The 25,864-nt window shown below is 45.9% G+C and overlaps 1 protein-coding gene across 5 annotated transcripts in view; it reads right to left on the bottom strand.

Annotated features, from left to right (window-relative positions):
* Positions 1–10,304: 10,304 nt before the first annotated feature.
* Positions 10,305–25,864, bottom strand: part of EZR (ezrin) — a 247,899-nt gene continuing 232,339 nt past the window's right edge. For all 5 annotated transcript variants that reach the window (XM_029596635.1, XM_029596636.1, XM_029596637.1 and 2 more), the window contains exons 12-14: positions 21,132–21,224; positions 20,714–20,953; positions 10,305–11,723 (exon numbers count right to left, since the gene is read on the bottom strand). In XM_029596635.1, the coding sequence (XP_029452495.1) occupies positions 11,559–11,723; positions 20,714–20,953; positions 21,132–21,224 (498 nt within the window). In that variant the 3' untranslated portion in view covers positions 10,305–11,558. The remainder of the gene's footprint in view (positions 11,724–20,713; positions 20,954–21,131; positions 21,225–25,864) is intronic.

Raw genomic sequence — 25,864 nt, 5'->3', positions numbered from 1 at the left:
TTTTATTTTCCTTGTTGAATGTAACTTTGTTTTTTCCTGTTTTATACTATTGTCTTTGGTTCAGTCCCCCAGTTCGATGTAAACCGATCTGATATGGTCTTTTAACCATGAAGGTCGGTATAGAAAAGTGTTAAATAAATAAATAACTAAATAACTAACTAACTAACTATATATGTATATATATATGTATATAGTGATTTTGCTGTTCTCAATTTTATGTAAGGGCCCTGCCCAAAAGTTAACCTGTTTGCAATGTTATATGTAAGGGTTCTGCCCAATGGTTCCTGTTTAACTGTAAACCGATACGATGTGTGAACGGCTATCGGTATAAAAAAGACATTAAATAAATAAATAAATAACTAACTGGAGAAGGAAAAAAATTGACTGTGAAGCAGGTTCGATGGCTGTGTTCACCAAGGTAGGAAGTGCATCACTGTTGGAAATCCATATCCTTTTGGAAAACAGATAGTATTGTTTCAGTAGAATTTGGGTGCCACTGTGATATGGGTGCACATATGCCCGTTGATGTGGTGCTCATAGACCCTTAGTCTTAGTGAAACACTTTTTATCATGGCAGACAAGAAGTCATTATTCTTGTTCTCCAAAGTTTTTGACTTTTCATAAGCAGCCTTTATAATTGCTAACAAATATAACATTATACATGAGATTTGTGCTAAAACTTTGTATTTGTTTACCTAGACAGATTGGTACAAAATTCCAAGAAAACATTTATATATGAGACAAAAGTTAAATTACCATATGGTCATTCAGATTATTTGTTTATAATAGAAAGCCAATCATAGAAATTTTAACATAACATAAGACTTGCCATATGGGGTCAAACTAAAGGTTCATCAAGCCCAGTATCCTGCTTCCAACAGTGGCCAAGCCAGTTCACAAAAACCTGGCAGGATCCCAAGAATAAGCAATGGATTTCTGCAACTCTCCCTCAATAGTAGTTAATGGGCTTTTCCTCCAGGAACTTGTCCAATCCTTTTTTAAACCCAGCTACACTAACAGCTTTCACCAGGTCCTCCAGCAATGAATTCCAGAGTTTAATTATGCATTGAATAAAACAATATTTTCTCTTGTCTTTTATTCAAATCTTTTTATTACCAATCAAGAGAAATATTACATAAGAAACAATGTTTGAAATATATTATGTTATACAAATTAGAACTTGAAGTATATATATCTTTCTTTCCGTCAGAAATTCCTAAACTCCTCCCATCCACCCTCTCTCCCCCCACTAAGATTAAACTCAGTCCATAAAGAAATGTGATCAATCAAGTAGAATAAACTAACTTTACACTACTTCAGAAACCATGAAAATGAGTGTTCCTATCACTCACATAGTGTTACCTATATTTTGGAGAAACTTCTAGAATGAAAATGTAAATCACATATATATGTTCAGGACGGTGAATTGAAGCAGAAGCTTTTTATTGCTGCTTTGTTTACTTGTCAGCGCAAGGTTTCATTTTAGAATTAGGGAGACTTGTGAATTTTTTGAGCCACAGGCCACTGGGTCCTTCACCCAACCAAAATCTGGCCCTTCCCACAGAATCACCGAGAGAAATCCGGGGCCGCATTTGACAATTATGTAACTTAGTTTAGGGGTTGGAAATATACAACTGAAATTCTATATAATGCTTTATCAGTAAAATCATTTGAGGGAGTTTATACTAATGCCTCTCTATAAGGACTTATTATTTTATAGCATTTAAATAAAAAGCTTTCCTCTACAGCTGTTGGCTCTAAGCATTCTATTTTCAGAAGAACCATAACTGTGCTTTCCTCATGTTTAAACAAGTTACTAGTGCAACATGGATGGTAGCTACCATGTGACCTAGCATTCACATGAAGGATCTCATCAAATTTTGCATCCTCTTAAGTGGAAGAAAAGCCTTTCCTTTCTGTGTTTAATTGAGCTCCTATGAACTCTTAACTGATGAGAGGGAGTGAGGTGAGATTTTGTAGGAAAATAAGGGTATTCTGTAACCTGTGTATTGCTGCTTGCTTTTCTCCCCACTCTTATTTCCCCGTGTCTTTGAAGGAGGGGCAACTCTACAGAAACTGACCACTCATTACCTCCTATGCAATCCAGACAGCACAGTTGGTGCCAGGATCAGACTTTTATTGATCAGACACTTCAGGCATAACAGTGAGAGTAAGACAGACAACCCATGCCTCTACAGGCCTTAGCACAGCATAGGCTTGTATTAGTTAAAACCTTGCATCATTAGTGAAGTCATGGCTAACATATCAGAATCTTTGACTTGTTTAGGGTGTATTAAAAGTAGTTAGCTAACTACTCTCCATAAGTTTAGGAGATTACCTTCAGTCTCACTTTGTGGCTGGAGATTCCTGAGGTAGTCTCTGTCTAAGGGAGCATGCATTCTTGGCCCATCGCTTGCTGGGCTAAAGAGGCTTGACTGAGCTCTGGAGAAGAAAAGACAGGTTGACATGAGCAGCCAGGTAACAGGCAGGACTTTCTTATATGCAGCCTTCCAGAACGCAGGAGCTCGTCTGCTTTGCCACAGGAAGGGACAATGGTGATGTCTTGGGCGTCATCTTCTGCTGGTGTGAGTGGACTTCTTCCACTGGCTGCCTTCCTGAACCATCGCTCTTGCTGCTTTTAACAGGCAGGATATGCATATGTAAGAACTCATGTATAGTCAAACAGAAGCACAAAAAAGGGGTCTCTCTCTTTCATTTTGGACACCTGGAGACCTCTTCTGGCGCATGACTGCACCTGCCACATGGCAGCTCCTGACCAGGGTGTGTGATCTTGGTCCTGTGACATTTGGACCTGAGAGCTGACCTGGTTGCATTAGTTCACCTTTCTAATATGCTCGTTATTCTTGGATTGGCTGTTATTTCCATTGCAGATTTTGGACTTGTCCCTGATACATATACCTGGGCTGTTTCTTAGGTCAGTGTTTACGGAGAGAAGATATATTAAACAGGCAGATAGATAACTCAATCATGTATTTGGCTAAAGTTCCTGATCTTTGTATTTCTGCTGAAATACATTTTAGCATCCATCATGTGATATCAGTGTTCATATTTTATTGCATACAGTGAAACCTCTGGAATCTCCTACATTTTCTCCAAATTTACTATGAAACCCAGTTACTGTAATGTTCTCAGAACAAATCGCATGTTCATGGATTGTGCCTAAGATGTGCTCGATACTACCAAATTGTCAAAAAATAGAAAAAAAACAGGACATTTTTCCTTCTGAGATAAGCTTCTGATAGGCATTTGAGGAACGTCCTGAGAGACATTGATACATCAGTCGAGAGAATTCTATATTGAAAATGTTGATTCCTCAAAGCAAACTGAAGGTATTTCCTGTGTGCCCTGTGAAAAGAGATGTGCAAGCAAACAAATTTGAGGACAAGTGGCTAGCCAATTACCTGTTTCAAGATGAGGGAGAACAGTGCTTAGAAAGTTCATCCTGAATTTTTTTGTTTAGATATGTATTTAGTACCTGAGATCTAGAACTCAATGAAGATCTCCTGCTTTTGGGGATAAGGAATCTATCTGGAATAGAAACATAGAAACATAGAAATGACGGCAGAAGAAGACCAACCGGTCCATCCAGTCTGCCCAGCAAGCTTCACACATTTGTTCTCATACTTAACTGTTTCTCTTGGCTCTTAGTAACCTTATGTTCTAATTCCCTTTTCACCCCCACCATTAATGTAGAGAGCAGTGCTGGAGCTGCTTCCAAGTGAAATATTAAGTTTGATTAGTTGGGTAAGCGGCAGCATAGCTCTCTGCCATGAAGCAGAGGGCAATGCTGGAAATGTGTGAAGTATCAGTTTTTCTTTTCCCCTGTCATTGAAGCAAGGAGTCATGCCGGACATGCACCGAAAGTGAAGAATGCCTTGAAAGTCACATTAACTATCATCAAATATTGAAAAGCCTAATAATTGGTAATACCTATAAGCCCATGAACCCATCCCTGTTTTTTTTCTTTTCTTTTTTTAATTGGGAGATGGATGCCCTTCATCCTTCTACTCTGTGAAGGTGGACACCTACCACCGGCCACTGGCATCCCGCTCCGTTAATGCCTCTGTGGCTACTGCCGCTCCATGCAGTGTTTTACTACCTGCTCTTTATATGCGTCCTCTAGAACTGATGGATCCCATCCCTGGGTTTTTTTATTATTTATTTAATTGGGAGATGACAGCCCTCCATCCTTCCGCTCCGTGAAGGTGGACACCTACCACTGGCCACTGGCATCCCGCTCCGTGAATGCCTCTGTGGCTACTGCCGCTCTGTGCAGTATTTTACTACCTGCTCTTTATATGGACACCTACCACTGGCCACTGGCATCCCGCTCCGTGAATGCCTCTGTGGCTACTGCCGCTCCGTGCAGTATTTTACTACCTGCTCTTTATATGTGTCCTCTAGACCTGATGGATCCCATCCCTGTTTTGTTTTTTGTTTTTGTTTTTTATTTAATTGGGAGATGACAGCCCTACATCCTTCCGCTCCATGAAGGTGGACACCTACCACTGGCCACTGGCATCCCGCTCCGTGAATGCCTCTGTGGCTACTGCCGCTCCGTGCAGTATTTTACTACCTGCTCTTTATATGCGTCCTCTGGACCTGATGGATCCACAATATTTATCCCATGCCCCTTTGAAGTGCTTCACAGTTTTGGACTTCACCACTTCCTCCGGAAGGGCATTCCAGGCATCCACCACTCTCTCCGTGAAGAAATTCTTCCTGACATTGGTTCTTAGTCTTCCTCCTTGGAGCCTCAGCTCGTGACCTCTGGTTCTGCTGATTTTTTTCTGTTGGAAAAGGTTTGTCATTGTCTTTGGATCGTTAAAGTTTTTCAAGTATCTGAAAGTTTGAATCATATCACCCCTGCTCCTCCTTTCCTCCAGGGTGTACATATTTAGATTCTTCAATCTCTCCTCGTATGTCAACCGATGAAGACCCTCCACCTTCCTGGTCGCCCTTCTCTGTACCGCCTCCAACCTTTAGTTACGCGCCCCACCCGCAGTTGTCCCGCACAGGGGACTGCTCGTCTTCGGGGTCACACAGCAGGTCCCGGTCCTGTCTCCCTCCCGGCCCTTGCAAATCCAGCTAGGCCCCGGCGTCCCGAGGAGGCAGTTGCGCGCCGAGCCTCACGCCAGGCCTCAGTGTCTCAGCAACTAGCCATTCCCCTGCACGCGGACCATCTGCTCTGATGTAGGTTCCAGGGCGGGGCCTAGCTCCGCGGCGCACCCTTTTGTTAAAAGGAAGTTCCTGGCCTCACTTCCTTGCCTTGGCAATCGGGTCGGTTTGTTCCTGCTTGCTTGTTCCTAGTCTTGCTCCGGGATCCTTCTGTTCCAGTTCTGTTCCTGCTCCTTGCCTGCTTGTTCCTGTCTTCATTGTTTTGTCTCCCTGGTCTTACCTTGGACTGACTTTCTGGTAAAGACCTCAGCTTGTTCCTGACCTGCCTGCCAAAGACCTCAGCTTGTTCCTGACCTGCCTGCCTGCTGCCTGCCAATACTGTTGTACTCTATATTTTAAGTCTATATTCTTGGCAACCAGAAACTAATCCTGGGGGAATTCTGTGCAAAAAAATTTAAAATTCTGCAGACAAAAACTTAAAATTCTGCAAACTTTATATTAGACCAAATAACACAATTTATATGACAGTCCAAGTAATTACATTTTAAATTAATACAGAAAAAAGTTATTACTTAAAGATGCAGAATTTTAACTATTTTGAGCAGAATTTCCCTAGAAATTCACTGTAAGATTGTCCCTTCCACTCGCTCTCCCTACTCCCCTGGCCACTTTGCCCTCTCAGGCCCCAACTCCTCCACCTGTTCTCAGTACTGCCCCTCACACAGGCCCCCTCTGTCCCTCCCTCTCTTACACACATGCTCCCTCACTCTCTCGCACACACACACATCCCCTCATACGGGGCCCTCTTTCTTGCATACACACCCACACAGGCTCCCTTTCTCTTTCACATACACACCCACACACAGGCTACCTATGTCTTTCTCTCACGCACCCGTTCACACAGGCTCTGTCTCACACATACATAATCCCTTCACACAGGCTAGCACCCTCACATACACATGATCCCTTTTTCATACATACGAGCTTCCAATCTCACACACATACACACTCCTTCACAATCTCCTCATATAAGCTCCCTCTCTCTGAAACCCACACTCAAGCATCCCCCCCTCTTACCTCTCATGCTCTCTCACATCCTCCTGCTCTCTCACCCTCCCCTCCCCTCATATAGGCTCCCTCTCTGAAACCCACACTCAAGCATCCACCCGCTCTTACCTCCCATGCTCTCACACCCTCCTGCTCTCTCTCCCCCTCCCCTCCCACTCACACATTCTCTCTCACTGGGGCCGTCCATCTTCACTGCGAGCGGAGCACATTCCGTTCGTGGCACATGGGGGCCTTCCATCTTCGCCGCGAAAGGTGCGCCGGGGTCCTCATCTTCACCACTAACGGAGCACGTCCAGTGGCACACGCGGGATGCGCTCCGTTCGCGGCATGCCGGGGTCTGCTCTATTTTCTGCGCAGAAAATGGCAATTCTGCTCATGGTGTTACGAGCGCGAGGAGCGCAGTCACCTCTAAAGCAGGTGTTTGAGCCCTTGAGCCATGGCACGACTCCGGGAGGAGCCCCAAGACACACAGTGGGAGGTAAGCTGGTGCGAGTATGGGTAGCCAGGAGCAGGACAAGATAAAAGACAAGAACTGAAGGTCCGACCCTCAACCGAACCTGCCCGCCTCAGGATGACCAGCAACATCGTAATAGTCAATGAACAGTCCTCCGACCGTTCCAAGCCCTTTCATACCTGCCGCTGGGTAACGGCAATAGGCGGCAGGCTGGACAGAAGATGAGGGCAGACGAAGGTCTTAAAACATAGAAGGCTCCAAAACAAGGCACTGAAGACGAAGACTCTGGGGCAAGGTACAGTAGACGTAGACTCTGAAACAAGGTACTGTAGACAAATGCTTGGGTCAGGATGAGGACTTGGGAGGATTAGACATTGGCAATGTCCCTCAGGGCGCCCTACAGCCAGTACCACTGGTCTGGTCACGGACCACCCTGTCCTACACCCACAGGAGCGGGACCAGCACAGGAAAGGAAAAATGCTGCACAAAGCAGTCCAGAGCAAGATACTGCACACCGGCAGTCAGGAACAACAGGGCTGGAATATCAGGATCAGGAACATCAGGAAACAGGCAGAGACACAGGACATGGAGCAATCAATAAAAGAAACCAGTGGAAACCTGGATCGGCACAGGATAACCTGGACAAACATGGCATCCAATCCGAAGGCAAACAGGAACTGAAATGAAGATCCTTTTATACTGCTGATTGCAGGCAACTCCCTGGGAGGAGTCCAGATGGGCCGCCCCTCACTAGCCCTATAAGACTGGAGAGAAGCCGCGGCCCGCCCCTAGGAAGAAGGGCGTGGCCCAAACCAGAACATCCAGGCTGCAGTGGAGCAGGCCTCGAGTAGGCCCCAAACACCACTGAAAGCCTCCCAGGCCGTGGAGCAGGATCCGGACAATTGCTCAGGCGAGGCCCTGGCTTCCGAGCAGCCTCCAGAAAAAGGTGAGATGCCTCCTGTGGCGCAGCTACAGGAAGAATCGTACACAGGGGTGGAATTCTGCACAAATTCTGCGCTCCACAGTAGCGCAGAATTCGCCCAGGACTATAAGATGCTGTGGACAGAGACTGCTCTAACAAGTTTTGGAGTTTGAATACACTTTAGAACTTCTTGAAATTCTTCCATCTCTTCCAATTTAAAGGGAATATTCTCCAGATATCTTCTGCAGAGAATCTAGATAGGTCACATTGAGAGGGTGGTGGATGCCTGGAATGCCCTTCCAGAGGAAGTGGTGAAGACTAAAACTGTGAAGGATTTCAAAGGGGCATGGGATAAACACTGTGGATCCCTAAAGGCTACAGGATGGGAATAAATAAAAAAGCTAAACCAGCACAGAGCAGCAGTTACTACCCTTAAGAGAAATATGGGGGTAACCTAAATGGAGCGGCAGTTACTACCTTGGGAAGTTTGCAGGGCAGACTGGATGGACCATTTTGATCTTTTTCTGCCATCATTACTATGTTACTATATGAGGGTCCGGAGATATATCTGAAGGCAGCTCTAAAGAATCTTGAAAGGAATGACAAGACTGAGTGGGGGAAATAATCTCAATCTTGAAAATATAACTGGGGAATTCTTAGGTATAAATTTTTGTATTTATAACAAAGCAGCAGATGATTTTCCTGGAAGCTGTTTTTGATATGATGGAATAGAAGACTGTGATTGAAATTGTGAAGCTAAAATAAGCTGCAAAAAATAGTCTTTCGAGGTAGATGGCTTGTAACAAAATCTGTTCATTTCTTCTAGATAAAGGAGGGACAATCTGGTAGATTTGGAAGTAGCAGCAGAAGATGAGCTTTTGGGTACTTGCCAGGTTCTTATGGCCTGGATTGGCCACTGTTGGAAACAGGATGCTGGGCTTGATGGACCCTTGGTCTGACCCAGTATGGCATTTTCTTATGTTCTTATGATGGAAGAATTATAAGATTCTGGTACCAAAATAGGAGGGGAAGCTCTATGGGTTGAAGCAAAACCCTCCCTTTGAGCTGAACCATCTGTGCTAATGTGATTTGGTATTAAAATCTTTGGAAGGATTGAAACTGACAAAGACTATACCGACTATGTTGGCCTAGATGATGCTGAGACCATCTGCGCTGTTGCTTCCGAGCCATGATTTCGGGACGGTGCCAAATTCTTCTGCATCATTGCTTTCACACCATGCCTAGAGCTAAATGGCACAAAGTGTTTCCATGCAATTGTTTCAGTATCATATCTCAAAGAATAGCTCTGAGTTCATAGGTCTTTGCTTCAGTGTGATGCTTCTTTGCTGAAGGCAGCAATGAAGAACTCTTTCTTTTTCTATTAGTTTCAAAAGAGGAGAAATTTGCTCCCATGCTCCTCGATGACTCTGGCTACCGTGGTGTTAGGCTTACTGAGGAGGCTTTTTCTTTATCTGGAGAAACTAACTCACTTTTTAATTTCATGCGCTTGTAAGCCCTGATTTATGGAGAGATCCTGGCGCATGCAACACAGAGATGGCCCAAAATGTTATAAACATAAATCATTTTGTGTCGGTATTTCGAACAAAGTTTGAAGGGACTCTGTCCAGCTTTTGGTGACTTTTCTGAAATCGTAAAGAGAGAAGGGTGTTTGTTTTTAAAACTTTTGACTCAAAATGAGGAGGAAACAGCAAGAAAATAAGTCGAAGAAATGAAACAAAAAAATCATGGCAACATCCAAGAGAGCAAGAGGCTTTCCATCTAAACGCTGAGGTGGTTAAAAATACTGATGTGACTTGCGCAGCACAGCAGCGTGGAACCTCCCATGCATGCTCAGACTTCTCAGTTTTTTTGAGCTCTGATAGAGCTTTTTTACACACTGACGCCATCAGATGACATCAGCCATTTGTTGGCAGTTTGTTTCTGCTTGTCCATGAAGAAACTGGCTTTAAATTCCAACAATTGTAAAAGAAAATCAGACATTGTACACTATTAACATTCATAGGTTAGAAAATTGCTTATTATAAAGGTTTTATTGTCTCTGTTCACAAGGGACTGTTTTTCTCTTAATTTAGAATTAGCAAGGCTACAAGTTACTTCTTCATAAGTTTGGAAAGACAAGTGTTCATTTAATAGTCAACTATTATGTAGTTGGTTTATGCCATAAATAAACATCTTTTAAAAATGTGCATGTAACACCCGATAAAATGGTATTGGTTTGACTCGGACTATCTTTGTGAAGTTGCTGATCACTGTTATAGGATCTGACTTTGACACATCAAGGTGCACCTGATTAGCCAGAAATAGTCTGTTTCAACACAGTTTTTCAATTCTGCTTAAAAGCTTGAAAAACAAAGACTGCAATAAATTTATTGCTTCCTAGAAATCTATTTAATGATTATACAAATGAAGATTTATTGAATGCAATTATATGTTAGAAATATCCCTTCTCGAAAATGAAAAGTATAACACAGCAGTGATACTGGTTTATAGCTATCTGCAAAGACAACTACCACAACATACCATACAATGTACATCACATCTTGTTTCCTTGCAGATCTTTTTATTTATGTGTGTGTTGCAATGAACACTGATATGAAGTTCATTTCTTTAATAGTATAAAGCAGCATAAAAGTGTAGCACTGTGGAGCACAGCCCAACAACATATGACATGTTCACCAAATAATTTTAAAATACTCTGAGAAAAAAAAGTAGTTCATAGCTATGCTCCCCTAATTCAGAAAATATAAAAAGGTGATAAACTTTTTTTTTTTTTTTTTAATAGTCCCTTCATGCTTGGAGTCTGAAACATTAATCAAATGTTATGCAATAAAACTAGAAAATTTTGTTAGAAAAAACCCATCAGATAATGAAAACAAAAGCCTATCTGAATCACATGCATATAAAATAAAACAAAATAAAAAAAAGTATTTTTACAAATAGATGTTTTTATAAGTAATTGATTTCATACTTTGCTCCAGCAGCATGTCATACTAGTATATTTAACCAAATTTAAATTTACATGTGTATGGTTTGCTTTTTTCCAATATTTCAGTAAAAGATAACAAAATATACAAAGAAACCTTTATTTCCCTTTCTTTTTTACTAGAGTTAAGTAACTCATTGTTACCACCCTTAGGATAGTCCTAAAGTCTCCAACTGATCAGTGATTGTACTGGAATATTAAGTCTGCATCTGGAAGTGAAACACAATATTGCATCTAGTTTGTAATGTAAAGAAAGTCTGAAAATGTTCATATAATGTGACCGAGTGACCACTGCAAGAGGATGCATCACCAAACACCACAACTCCCAGCTTCGCTGTCATCGAACAAGTCCGATTTCTCAATTCTCAAACACATATCCCTTTAAAAATATCTGTACAAAATAAAATTTGATCTTATAGGTATCATTAGGCAGAGAGAAGTTAAATGCAAAATACCGTCCATTTGTTTTAGCTGAGTACATGTTAATCATTGACTGTACATAAACCTATGTTACAGTATTCACCCACAAAGCCTTTCAATAACTTGATTCATGAACGTGATTTATTTAATCATCTACCAGCGTACATGAATAAACTCAAACTTTGTAAGCAGAGGTGTGAAACCTTAAAACAAAATCCTGCTAGGAAGCAAAAATAGAAATGAGAAATCATTTAGGGCCAGATGGATTAAGTATTTTCCCCCCATACATATTATACAATGGGAAAAATCCTTTAATGCACATGGCTCTTAGAATTAAATAAGATCCTTTTTGGCACTAATACAGGAATGCATAATATAACTTTGACAAACTTTGGTAGGGAGAGGGGAAGAAAAAGAAATGACGGATAGCTTGTAGCATTTCATAACAGAAACAGGGGTGGGAAGCAGGGAATGAAAATAAAACTCCCAAAACATGTTACATAGTGACTCCTCCGAACATTGAAAATGCTAAGATCTGCCTTTTTCCCCATTTACATGGCTTCAAATTCATCTATTCTCTGTTTGGTATTGCCCTGTCGGATCTGCCTCAAAGTCTTGTACTTGTCACGTCCCTTTCGCATATTCTCAGTGTGGAGGGCATCATTATGGGTCTTTTTCGTTTCATCTCGGGCATGAGACAGCTCAGAACTCAAAGCCTGAAACATTAACAAGAAATATATATGATTACTCAGGTAAGGAAAATGCATCTGGAATGATTCCGTTTTTTGCATACATTAACATACATAAACATGCAGTTGCTCCCCACAGCAGGGCTTCTCAGACTTGTCCTGTTGACTCCACAGGCAGTCGGGTGTCAGGCTATCCACAATGAATACGCATGAGGTAAATTTGCAAACCATAGAAGATTTGGTATATGCAAGTTTACCTTTTGCATATTCATTGTCGAGAGCCTGAAACTCAACTGACTGTGGAGTCACAGGATAAGTTTGGAAAAACCTGGCCAATAGCATAAGTTTTTAAAACAATCCTTGGCTATTAGCGACCAAAGTCTTGTTCTGCAGATTTTATACAGTAGTAATAATTCCAGAAACACATCGGTTTTCACCCTACATGTTATAAATGGAGACAACTCTACAAAAAGAATATTCGGTCTGTAAACTACATGTCATTACAGAATGCTAGACTTAATGGATACACTACGTCTCCCAAAAGCAATTAACAAGACTGTGTCAATGCAGCACCATCCACAGGCACAGATATTAATGGGACCCTTGCAGATTTCTAATAGGTCTGCCCACAGTTTCCCAAAACTATCTAACAAGTGGCATTCTTGTTAATGTGGAATAGGGAAATGTAGACCCATGGACAAAATCTAAAAGCTATACAGGGCTATTTGGTCAATGGTATTACATGCTGTTGCGGAAGTGGACCCTTGGATTGAGGTGGAGTTGGCGCAACCCAGAGGGAAGAGCCCTGTAGGTCCCCACTGATGGCAGGTGGAGCTGGCTGGAGCAGCTCTTGTTCCCCTTAGATTGAGCCCTCGGGTGCCGGGGCTGGCTGGACTTAGGCACGGGCCTCTGTGGAGATGTTGATCCGCTGCATAGAGCGTTACAGGCCAGCATGGAGGGAAGTGGAATCAATATCAGCAGTGGTCAGGGCAGGCAGCAGAGACTGGTGTAGGCTGTGGTCAAAGGCAGGCAGACTTCGTTCAGTGTCTGGGCAGGCAGAGTTCAAGCAGGTCGATGGACAGGCAGTGGTCAAAGGCAGGCGGAGGTCAAGCAGCATCGAGGTACAACTCAAAATCAAAGCCAGGAGTCCGATCCACAGTCAAAGCCAAAATTCCTATCTGAAGTCAAAGCCAAAAGCCTAATCCAAAGGGGCGAGGAGAGGAGCAACAGCAGGGTAGACGAGATGCTAAAGACAGAAGAAAGGAGGCAAACCACGAAGACAAGAACTCAGGAGAAGACCAAACATGCGAGGGAACCAGGACACAGGAACTCAAGTAGAAACACAGTGGAAACAGGAACCAGAAGGCAAGGATCAGGAACTAGGAACACAGAGACAAACCGCTACACCAATGAATTTGACCTTTTGCCAAAACATCTGAGGAGCACAGGAGGGAACCTTAAATATATTATTAAAAAGAGTCAAACAAAAGATGGGTGGAATTATATTATATTTGGGTTTTTAAGAGCCCAAAGGCAGGAGCGTGAGGCAACATAACTGCAATTCGAAGGCTCTGCAGAAACATACTGAAGAGACTCCATAAGAATGTATGGTAATGCTCAGTGAAGCAGAGTTCTAGAAACTTTGACTTAAGTTTTCCTTGCCAGGCTCCATCGGATGATTTATTTAATTAATTAATTTATTTACTGTTTTTCTTGACCGACCATCATCAGAGATATCATGCCGGTTTACATGTAACAGGGGATAACGAAGTAGGAAAAGAGCAGTTACAAAAAACAGGGTCATGAATAACTAGGAGGTGCAAGAGGAAGATGCACGGAAAAGGAGAGCAACAGGCATGACGGAGAAGGCAACTACACAGTAGCAAATTTAAATATACAATAGCAAAGATAAATACACAATATCGGGCGGATTTTAAAAGCCTTGCGCGCTGGCGCGCCTATTTTCCATAGGCCGCCGGCGCGCGCATTTTCCATAGGCTGCCGGCGCGCGCAGAGCCCCGGGACGCGCGTAGGTCCCGGGGTTTTTGGAAAGGGGTGTGTCGAGGGGGCGGGACCCGATGACGCTGCGTTTCGGGGGCGGGACCGGGGGCGTGGCGCCGGCCTGGGGGCATGGTCCAGGCCTCCGGACCAGCCCCCGGGTCGGAGGACGGCGCGCCAGCAGTCCTCTGGTGCGCGTAGATTTACGCCTGCTTCTCGCAGGGTAAATCTACGGACAAAGGTAAGGGGGGGTTTAGATAGGACCGGGGGGTGGGTTAGGTAGAGAAAGGGAGGGGAGGGCGAAAGAGAGTTCCCTCCGAGGCCGCTCCGATTTCGGAGCGGCCTCGGAGGGAACGGAGGCAGGCTGCACGGCTCAGTGCGCGCCGGCTGCCCAAAATCGGCAGCCTTGCGCGCGCCGATCCAGGATTTTAGAGGATACGAGCGGCTATGCGCGTATCTTATAAAATCCAGCGTACTTTTGTTTGCGCCTGCTGCGCAAACAAAAGTACGCGATCGCGCTGTTTTTAAAAATCTACCCCTATGTGTCCCAAACTTAGGTTGGGATGTAAATGCACAGGTAGATGGGGGCATGTAGAAACGAATAGGAAAACTTAAATACACAGTAGCAAATTTAAATATACAATAGCAAGCATAATTACATGATATGTGTCCCAATCTTAAGTTGGGATGTAAATGCACAGGAAGGAGGGGGTATGATGTCTTCTATGTGTGAGGATTGCCATCCTGTTTGTCCTTGGAGAAAAGACCTTAAACAGAAAATTAGGTCTTACCTTAGTTAATTTTCGTTCCTGTAGTACCACGGATCAGTCCAGACTCCTGGGTTTTGCCCCCCCTCTAGCAGATGGAGACAGAAGTTTACAAACAAAACTCCGCCTATATCTAGGCTGGTGCCACCTACAGTCTGGCAGTCTTACTTAATGTCAAAGCAGATGAAGCCCCCAGAATCACCACAAACGAACTATATACAGGAACCTACCAACCAAAATAACAGCTCAACTATCCCCCAAATGGGACCAGAACCAGAGCCATCGATAACAAAGAAAAGAGACAACAGAGACAGAATGGACAGAAAGAAACCATATCGTCCTCAGACCGGACTCTCATACCGACTAGTAGACTCGACGGGCGGGACTCTGGACTGATCCGTGGTACTACAGGAACGAAAATTAACTAAGGTAAGACCTAATTTTCTTTTCCCTGTACGTACCCGGATCAGTCCAGACTCCTGGGATGTACCAGAGCTACCTTAACTAGGGTGGGATCTGGAGAGTCCCGCTCTGAGCACCCCTGCCCCGAAACCGCCAGTACCCGGTGCACGCACATCAAGGCGATAATGACGAGCAAAGGTATGCAACGACTTCCAGGTCGCCGCTCTACAAATGTCTTCCGCCGAAACCTGACTGCACTCCGCCCAGGAGGCAGCCTGCGAACGCGTAGAATGAGCCTTAAGCCCCACCGGAACAGACTTGCCCTGCAGTAGATATGCGGAACCAATGGCCTCCTTCAACCAGCGAGCAATGGTAGTCTTGGAAGCTGCCTGACCGCGTCGAGGACCGCCCCACAAGACAAAAAGATGATCCGACCTCCGAAAGGGGTTCGTCACCTCTAGATAACCTAAAAGGGCTCCCCTTACGTCTAGCCGCCGCAAATCTCGATAATTCGGAAGCGACTTATCAGCATCAGAAAACGCAGGCAACTCCACCGTCTGGTTGAGATGAAAAGCAGACACGACCTTAGGCAAGAAGGAAGGCACCGTACGAAGTGACACCCCCGAATCCGTAATCCGTAAGAAAGGTTCCCGACAAGACAAGGCTTGAAGCTCCGACACCCTCCTCGCCGACGCCACAGCCACGAGAAAAACTACCTTCAGTGTCAAGTCTTTCACTGTAGCTCCGCAGGAGAGGCTCGAAGGGAGCGGAACATAAGGTTTTCAGTACCAGATTCAAACTCCACGAAGGACACGGAGAACGGAACAGAGGACGCAATAGCTTAGCTCCCCGGAGGAAACGAACGACGTCCGGGTGCGCAGACAATGTCACCCCGTGGACCTGCCCGCGCAGCAAGGTAAGTGCCGCCACTTGCACCCTAAGCGAACTGCAAGACAAACCTTTCGCCAAACCATCCTGGAGGAAAAGCAACACCTCCGGCACCGAAGCCCGCGTAGGCCGAATAGCCTGAGCCAGGCACCATGTCTCAAAGACCGTCCATACTCGCACATACGCCAGAGACATGGAAGGCTTGCGCGACCGTAACAGCGTCGTGACCACCACATCAGAATAACCCCGTTTCTTCAACCTACGCCTCTCAAAAGCCATGCCGCTAGACAAAAGCATTCGACCTGGTCGAAACAAACGGGACCCTGATGTAGCAGGTCCGGCACATACGGAAACCGCAGGGGAGGCCCCAGCGCCAAGTTCTGAAGATCCGCGAACCACGGCTGCCGCGGCCACTCGGGTGCGACTAGAATCACGTGCGACGGGTGAAGTTCGATGCGCCTCAGCGTCCGACCGATGAGGGGCCACGGAGGAAATACATAGAGGAGCACCCCTGTCGGCCAAGGCAACGCGAGGGCGTCGACTCCTTCCACCCCCGTCTCCCGGCGACGGGCAAAAAACCGCGGCGCTTTGGCATTTTTGAACGTCGCCATCAGGTCTAGCACAGGTGTTCCCCACCTGGCGCAAATGCTCCGAAACGCCACGTCCGCGAGTTCCCATTCGCCGAGATCCAGCCGATGTCGACTCAGAAAGTCCGCCTGAACGTTTTCCACGCCCGCAATATGCGACGCCGCGATGCATTGCAGATGCCGCTCGGCCCAAGCCATCAACTGCCGCGCCTCGGCGGCCACCGGCAGGCTTCTGGTGCCGCCCTGCCGGTTGATGTACGCCACCGTTGTCGCATTGTCCGACAGAATCCTGACCGCCTGGCCGCGAACCAACGGCAGGAACTCCCGCAGGGCGAACCTCACTGCCCTGGTCTCCAACCGATTGATGGACCACGCCGCCTCCGTCGGGGACCATATGCCCTGCACCGAACTCCGGAGACACACCGCGCCCCAGCCGTACAGACTGGCATCCGTGGTGACCACCGTCCACGAGGGCAGAGCCAGCGAAATGCCCTTGGTCAAGTTGTTGTGACAGAGCCACCAGGCCATGCTGGAACGGGCCGAATGTGGCAGCGGCAACGGCAGATGAAACTGCTCCGACACCGGGTTCCAGCGGGAAAGTAAGGCCAATTGTAACGGTCGCATATGCGCGAACGCCCAAGGAACCAATTCCCGCGTGGACGTCATAGACCCTACCATTTGTAGATAGTCCCAGACGACCGGCATGGGCTTGGCCAACAAACGCCTGGCTTGACACTGCAATTTGATTCTGCGCTCCTGTGTCAGATAAACTATGCCCTGACGCGTGTCGAACAAAGCCCCCAAAAACTCCAGGGATTGCGACGGTTCTAGCCGACTCTTGCCTCGATTGATCACCCAGCCGAGGCTCTGCAACAACTCGATCACTCGTTGAACCGCCAACAGACAGAGACGCTCGGACTTCGCCCGAATCAACCAATCGTCCAGATACGGATGAACCAGACACCCCTCCTTGCGAAGATGAGCAGCCACCACCACCATGATCTTTGTAAAGGTCCGCGGGGCTGTCGCCAGCCCGAATGGTAGTGCTTGAAACTGGAAATGCTGCCCCAACACCGCGAATCGAAGGTAGCGCTGGTGATCCGCGCAGATCCCGATGTGGAGATACGCCTCCGTGAGATCCAGAGAAGCGAGGAACTCTCCTTGCCTCACGGACGCGATGACCGACCGTAGCGTCTCCATGCGAAACCTGGGGATCCACAAGCACCTGTTGACGCCCTTGAGGTCGAGAATCGGACGAAACGTGCCCTCTTTTTTTGGTACTAGAAAGTAAATTGAATACCTGCCGCTGCGCAGCTCGTGGAACGGTACGGGCACGATCGCGCCCAGGGCTAACAGATGTCGGATTGTGCCCCGTAACGCCAGCCGCTTCTCTGAAAACCCGCCGGGCGACACCATGAAACAAGGTGGGGGCCGCCGTGCAAAATCTAATGCGTAGCCGCGATTTATCACGTCCAGCACCCACTGATCCGATGTGATCTTGGCCCACTCCCCGGCAAACTGCGTCAGCCTGCCGCCGATCACCGGCACCGGAGCGTGGGCCGGCAGGCCATCATTGTGGCAGCTTCCCGCCCGGGGTTCCGGACCCGGTCCCGGGTCTACCAAACCGGCGCCCGCGAAAGGACTGCGTGTACGACTGCTGCCTAGCCGCATTGTGGCGAAAAGAGGAGACCGCCCCTCGCGCATTACGGGGCCTCCGACCCCCACGGAATCTACCCCGCGTGGCCGGCGCCCCCCGACGCGGCCTGTCCTCCGGCAACCGATGGATCTTGTTCTCGCCCAAAGACTCAATCAAATCCTCCAGCTCCTTACCAAAAAGTAACTTCCCCTTAAATGGCAGTGAGCCTAAACGAGCCTTTGACGAAACGTCCGCCGCCCAATGGCGGAGCCACAACAAACGCCAAGCCGACACCGCAGAGACCATCGCCCGTGCCGAAGAACGGAGCAAATCATGAAAGGCATCCGCGCTATAGGCAATCACCGCCTCCAGACGAGTCGCCTGCTGCGCTTCCTCCGGCGACAAACCTTCGTTAGCAGAAAGCTGCTGGGCCCACCTGAGCCCCGCACGGAGGGAGAAACCGCTACAGATCGCTGCCCTTACACCAAGCGCGGAGACTTCAAAAATTTTCTTAAGCTGCACCTCCAGCTTACGATCCTGCAAATCCTTGAGTGCCGTCCCTCCCGTTACCGGGATGGTAGTCCTCTTGGTGACCGCCGCCACCGCAGAATCCAGTTTCGGAATCTTAAGGAGCTCGAGCGCGTCCTCCGTCAGGGGATAAAGCTTGTCCATGGCCTTAGCCACCTTCAACCCCAAATCAGGAGTGTCCCACTCCTTAAAAAGCAAATCGGACACCGAAAAATGTAATGGAAAAGCCGTTGGTGGTCCCCTCAGCCCCAACACCACGGGGTCTGTGCGTCCTAGGCGCGACTCCGGTCGTGGCAAGTCTTTCGTCAACTCTCCGAGGATTGCCGGAATCAGCGGCGCTAATTCGTCGCGCCTAAACAAACGCACCACCTTGGGGTCATCGCCATCCGACGCGTGGAGACCACTCGACCCACTAGCTCCCTGATCCCCTTCCCCGTCAACGCCACGCGGTTGCAATTGTGGATCCGGCTCCCCGAATTCGGAGTCCGTCTCGGCATCCCCCCGCGGAGCCCCCAAACGGAGCGGGCGTGCTCCCCCCGGGGGATCCGAGACAGGAAGAGGCCTGGTGCTCCGTTTAGGCTCTGGCCCCCGCCCCGAATCCGGCGCACCTCGCGATCTTTTTCTGGCCTGCCTGCTTGCTTTAAAAGCCTTATGCATCACTAGAACAAATTCCGAGGAAAAAGAGTCAGAAGAGCTGCGACCCGGATCCTCCTCCGGATCGCTCACCGCAGGAGACTGGTCCCCCTCGGAAACCCTCCGCTGTGGGGACAGTGCAGGAGGAGCGTCCTCCGCTCCCCCCGGCGACGGTGGCGCCGCGCAGCCAGGCCCCGCCGAGCCCAAAATGGCGGATCTTCCCGCCAAAATCGCTGCGTCCAAAATGGCGCCCGTTCCCGCGCTCCGCGGGAACGGACCTGCTACTGCCCCGGATTTGCTTCCCGAAGCCTCCGGCTGCCGCTGCCGTTCCGAAACGGGTCCCGCCGAAACGCCCTCGCCGCCCGAGACACAGCCGGAACAAAGGCTGTCCCGGGAGAGGCGACGGGCCGCCCCGCAGGCCCTGCACACTGAACGCCGCGGCATGCTCCCAGAGGAGGAGCAGAAAAGGAAAAAAAAAAAAAAATCGACCGCCACCCGCGGCGCCGCTCCCGTTTCCCCCCCCCCCGCACGCAAACGAGCCCAAACAGGGAGAGAAAAGAGAAAAACAAGGAGAGACAGGCAAGAAAACACAAACAAAAACTTTTTTTGTTTTTTTTTTTACCTTTCGCCGCCGGCTCCGGGACCACCTGGGGGGAGTGAACCGAGCTCCCCGGTTTCACCCCCAGGCTAGGAACGCTGGCAAGGGCCCTCAGCCCACCCTCAGCGCGCTCAACTCCCCGGAGGAAAAGCCCCTGCGGGACCTCACCCCCACCCCGGGAGGAGACAAGCTCGGACCTGCAGGCACACCACTGCGGTCCCAGCGTCAAGAAAAAAAACTCTACAAACCAAAGACAACCTAGATCTAACCAATCACTTTTTTTTTTTTTTAAACTAGGCCTCAGCTCAGACTGCAGGTTTTGCACCCTCTCCACCTGCTAGGAGACAGAAGAAGACTGCCAGACTGTAGGTGGCACCAGCCTAGATATAGGCGGAGTTTTGTTTGTAAACTTCTGTCTCCATCTGCTAGAGGGGGGGCAAAACCCAGGAGTCTGGACTGATCCGGGTACGTACAGGGAACATATTTTTCTCTATCATTTCACATTATAGTAGTTTTTGTCCACTAATGATTTTATCATTACATATGTTCAAATAGGGCCACTATGGACCACATAGCTTTTAGTTTTGAAATGGTCCACAGGTCTCCATTTCCATGCTCTAATTTGAACTTGATTTGTCAGAGATTCCCCTCTCCTTCTTTAGAGGATTCATAATGCTAAGTATACTACTACTAATAATTTCTAAAACACTACTGGTTGTATACTGTGCTGTGCAGATACACATAAGAGACAGTCCCTGTTCCACGGAGCTTAGAATCTAGTCAAGACCAACATGCATGATGAACAAGAATCTATAGGAAGTGGATTTATTATAGAGAAGCTGGATGCAGCTTTTATCCATCATTCCTAATGCAACTTATTTTCCTGCTCATGAAGAGGCTATAGGCAATATCTGTCCATTAAATATACCTCTACAATCAGCAGCATTTATGAGACCCTATAGCCCATGTATTATTCTTACCATTAGCTGTTTCTGTACACGTTCGTTCTTTTCTGCTTCCGTAATGCGCAACTCTTCATTGCGGTGATCCAAGATGCCTTCATTTGTGAGGTCTGCGCTGTACATGGTGTATTCTATGCCATCCTCATGGACAAATTCCCGTACTGGCTCACAAACTGGGGGTGGGGGTGGTGGAGGTGCTGTCATGATTATCTGTAGCTCTTCTCTAGCTCTCACCAGATCATCCTGGGCTTCCCTGGCCTTTCAAAAACAAAAAAAAACAAACAACTTTTTTTTTTTTTTGCCAAACAGAGCTTTAACTAAGGGGTGGAATGCCAGGCTAGGAATATAAAGAGACTGAACTCTATGCCACTTAAAAAATGTACACTTCAACCATCATTCCACTAAGAAAAATTAGAGACAATGAAAGTACACTCACTCGGTGTTGCCACGCGCCAGCTTCATCCTCTTTGCGCTTCTTTGCCTCTTCCAGGAGTGCAATTCTGGCTGTATATTCTGCAAGCTCTGCAGCCTGTTAAAAGAAAATGCTGAAACTGGATTTCAAAGCTTTAGGACAATTTTCTCAAGAACAATGACAGATGGTGACAGCAGTGAGGAGAGGACAGAGTGATCAACCAACTCCAGATCCCTTCCCTAGACGGAAGAGTTACAGGAATGCAACAGGAGGAAAGAATGTGGACACAGGAACAGAAAAAGAAATTACAGATTAAAATCATGACCAAAACCTTTGGATGGCCAAATCCTTCTGTATATTTCATATTTTAAAAAAACATTTTCAAAACATATTTTGCTAGTAAACATAATCCTGTATATAACTGTCTTGTGCAGCATTTGTCTGGCCTTGCAGTACTCTAATTGGTCAATTTTTGATAAATTTGTCTATCATATTGTACTTTCAGCGTAACATCTGATTGAACAGTGGAATTTTGTTGCATTACATCAGTCAGTGCAATATCAACTGGGTAATACACAGTAGATCTCAGGATATATAATAATCTATGGACAATTTGTCTCCATCTTGTGAAAGAGGTAGCTTGGTACAACATTAAATTTAGTTTCATACTTTTGGGGGGAAATTTAGTACTTTTCAAAAAGAAATGCAAGGGGGGTTTGAATCAAAGTCATACTTTCCATGTGTTTTATATTTACTGAACTAGAATACATAACTAAGAACATGGAAAAAAAGACGACAAATAATGTCCAGGGTTAAATGTTAATGTTTAAAAGGAGCAGTGCCAGCCAGATTTTTCAAAATATCAAGTTGTCTAATTTTGTTTCTGTTTCATCTTTACAGTTTATTCCTTATATTTAAGGGTTATTTTTAGCTTGTTATATTTTTTAGAATTAAAGGCAAGTGTATTTTATTATGAACGCAGACTATTTAAAAAAATCTTGCTCTCATACCTCTGCTATTTTTGCCTTATTTACACATTGTACCCATCAATGCAATATCTGCATGGAATTCTGTCAATGAGTCCAGTGGCACCACAGTTTTACTTATAGATTTATAAAGCAGTTTGCTTACTGTAAATGGTGTTTTCCATAGATAGCAGGATGAATTAGCCATTACATATGTATGATGTCATCTGGCAGCTTTGAGCTCTACTGAGCATGTGTGGAGTTCCCATGCGAGTGCTGCCTTGTGAGCCTCCTCAATCTGTATTAGAGCTAAATCTAGCTATGCAATCGACTCTCCAGAAGGGTAGGTGGGTATTCCATGATTAATTCATCCTGCTAGCTATCAAAAATACTGCTTACAATAAGCAAACTTGTTTTTTTCCTTTGATAAGAAGGCTGAATTAGCCATTACATGTGAGCTGTCCCAAACTGAGGATTGCAGCAGAGTGTTTACTGAATAAGCAACCTGTATTCCACTGTGGAGAGTAAATTACTGTGAGAACAGGTTATGTAAAACTGCTTGCCTGAATTTACAGTAAATCCTCGACAGATAGTCAAGACAGTAATGGGATGTAAAGATGTAACCTGCAACAAAGTTGTAGCTTTGCAAATATCTTTGAGAGGCATTTCTTGCAAATGAGCAATGGAAGAGATCATAGCTCTCACTTGATGAAATTTGACAGAGTCTTTGATCTGCGAACCTGCTAAGATGAAGCAGTATTTAATGCATTCTGCTATCCAGTTGGGACAATGTATGCTTGGCGACTGCATGCCCAATCTGTTAGGGTTGTACGACACAAACTACTAAGAAGATTTACGAGGCTGAATTATTTTCTTGTAATAAAGCTAAGGCTCTTTTGAAGTCCAAGATATGAAGGGTTTTCTCACCTTCATGAGTATGAGATCTTGGAAAGAAGACAAGTTACACCTTGGTTGATATGAAAAGACGAGATGACCTTTGGCAAAAGCTTTGGGTGAGTATAGAGGACCACCATGCGGTGGAAGAATGGCAAGTAAGGTGGATAGTGGACGAGAGTTTGGAGTTTGCTGACTCTTCTAGCTGATGTAACTGCAATCAGGAACAGTACTTTCCATGTTAAGAACTTAAGCAAAGCTGACTAATGGTTCAAAAGGAGGCTTCATGAATTGAGCAAGGACAACATTCAAGTCCCATGGAACTGGAGGTTTCTGCACCAGAGGTCTGACATGCCACAGTCCTTTCATGAATATAGATATTAATCCATTACAGTATGGTATGCCGCTATGGCATTGAGATGCACTAGCTCTGAGGATGTGGTGAGGCCTGAATCAGAAAAATGGAATAAGTACATTAGCAAATACTTAAGTTCACAAGAGAATGGGTCCAAAGCATTTTGTTGACACCATTTTGAGTATATACTCCATTTGAGAGCACAATTCCTTCTAGTTGATGGTTTCATGGCTGAGACTATTATGTCTACTATCTCTGTAGGTAGACTGAGATCTGTGATTGTTGAGCATTCAACATCCAAGCTGTTAGGCTGAGGATTGGGAAGTTGGTATGATAAAGTGTTCCTTCGTCTTGAGTCAACAAAATAGTGTCCATTCATAAATGTATGGGAGGACTGCTGGAGAGTTGAATTAGATATGCAAACCATATCTGTCTGGGCCATGCTGGAGCTAAGAGGATCAGATATGCATGATCCTGGAGAAGTTTCTGCACTGTTCTGGGTTTTAAAGGTACTGGTGGAAAAGAATACAAGAGGTTTGTTCCTGGTCAAGCAGGAAAGCATCCTGAGCTAGCCTGAGATTGCTGAATAGAAATGAGCAAAATTGATTTAGTTTCCTGTTTTATTCCAAGGCAATCGACTGACAGCAGATCCCATAAGTCTAATAGTTTGTCTGCTTCTAATTGCTGTAGAGACCATTTTGTGCAAACGGAACACTCTGCTGGGGTGATCTTCCAGCATGTTTGAGATTCCAAGAAAGCAGGTGGCTTGTAGGACAGCTCGATTTCTTGACTACCCTTTCCAAAATTCCTAGTGCTTCCTGGCAGAGAAGCCAAGACCCTGTGCCTCCCTGTTGACATAAAATACAATGACTTGGTTGTCGGTCTAAATCAGAATACATTTTCCTTGAAGAGGATGTGTGAACACGGAGAGAGCATATCTTATTGCTCTTAACTCTAAGAGGTTGATCTGAAACCGATTTTCCTCACTGGACCAAATTTGCTAGGTTTGGAAGGATCCTGTGTGAGCCCCCCCCCCCATCACTTTGGTGGAGGCATCTATTGTCAATGTTACTTGATGAGGGAGCGCTCAGAGAGGGGCTCCTTCTGTGAGAACTGGGGGATGTAATCACCATCGAAATTCTCATTTCATATCCTTTGTGACTTGTCCCACTGTCAACAGTGGTTGAGTTAGCTGATCCCATTGAGAATGCAAGCTCCAAGGAAGGTAGCAGATATGGAGGCGGGTCAGCAGAACTACATGGATGGTTGCTGCCATTTGGAAGAGGTCCAATAGCAGGCCTTTCAATGTTAAGTACAGAGGGGTAAGTAGCTCATGATGTTCACTCTTTCTGAAGGGAGGAATATGCTCTCCTGTTTTGAATCTACCTATGCTCTGATGAACTGGTGTCTCAAAGTGGAGACTAGATTTGATTTCTTGAAATTGACTAAAAGGTCCAAGTGTTGCAAAAGAGAGACTGTCTTGTGGAAACAACAGAGTATTTCTTCCCAAGAAGTTGCTGTCTAGTCCAGATTCAGGAAGACCTGAATTCCTTGACAACATAGGTATGCTGTTAGTACTGTGAGGCATTTCATAAATACTCTTGGAGCTGCCAATAGGTCAAAAAGAACTACCTGCACTGATAGTGGAAGGATACCAACTGAAAGCATAGGTAGTGCCAAGCTGAAGGGTAGATGGGTGTACGAGCATATGCATCATTCAGATCCAAGGCACACAACCATTTGTCTTTCTATATGTAAGAAAGAATTGTGCTGAGGGAATTCATTTTGAATTTCTCTCAGAGCAGATGTTTGTTCAAGTGTCTCAAGTTCAGAATGGGCCTCAATCCTCCTGACTTCTTGGGGATGAGAAAATAGGGGAGTGGAAGCCCTGCCCATCTTAGGAGGTAGGGATTGGCTCTATCATTTATTACAGAAGTGATTGGATTTCCTTCTGAAGTGGTGGCAGGTGAGATGGATCTGGACGGAGAGGCACACAATCAGGGAGGGATGAAAGCTAGGAGAACTGTAACTGGTAGCCAGATTATACAATTTTGAGGACCCATAGGTTCTTGGTTATCTGATGCCATATTTGCAAGAAGGGCTTGATTCTTTCCTCTCACCAGAACAGAGGGGGTAGAGATTGTTGGAAGAGATAAAAAGCTGGGTCCAGGTCTACTGAGTGGTTTTTGGTTGATGACAATCATTCTGTTGTTGTCTGGCCGGAAGTGGCTGCTGATGCTGGGCCAGAAGAAGTGGAAGACAGTATCATTGGAAAACAGTAAAGTTGTCTGTGGAAATATGGTCGTAGATACTCAAAGTCTATCTAAGGGAGTTAGCTGGATACAACTTATCCGGCTGACTGACACAGACTATTCAGCATTATATTGTAAAGAACCCCAAGAGTGAAAAACAATTACCCTGTATTTTGATTCAATAAGAGCTGTGACTTATTTCTATTGCTGATTTTACCCTTGAAGATAGAAAATTTCGAAATACCGCAGCATCTGGTGATTTGCCGGCTCCTGTGGATTTAAAGTCTTGTC

Source organism: Rhinatrema bivittatum, chromosome 3 (assembly GCF_901001135.1).
Source record: "Rhinatrema bivittatum chromosome 3, aRhiBiv1.1, whole genome shotgun sequence".
Classification (NCBI taxonomy): Eukaryota; Metazoa; Chordata; class Amphibia; order Gymnophiona; family Rhinatrematidae; genus Rhinatrema; species Rhinatrema bivittatum.
The sequence above is the reverse complement of the archived record's forward strand: the minus strand, read 5'-3'. Positions and strand labels throughout refer to the sequence as shown.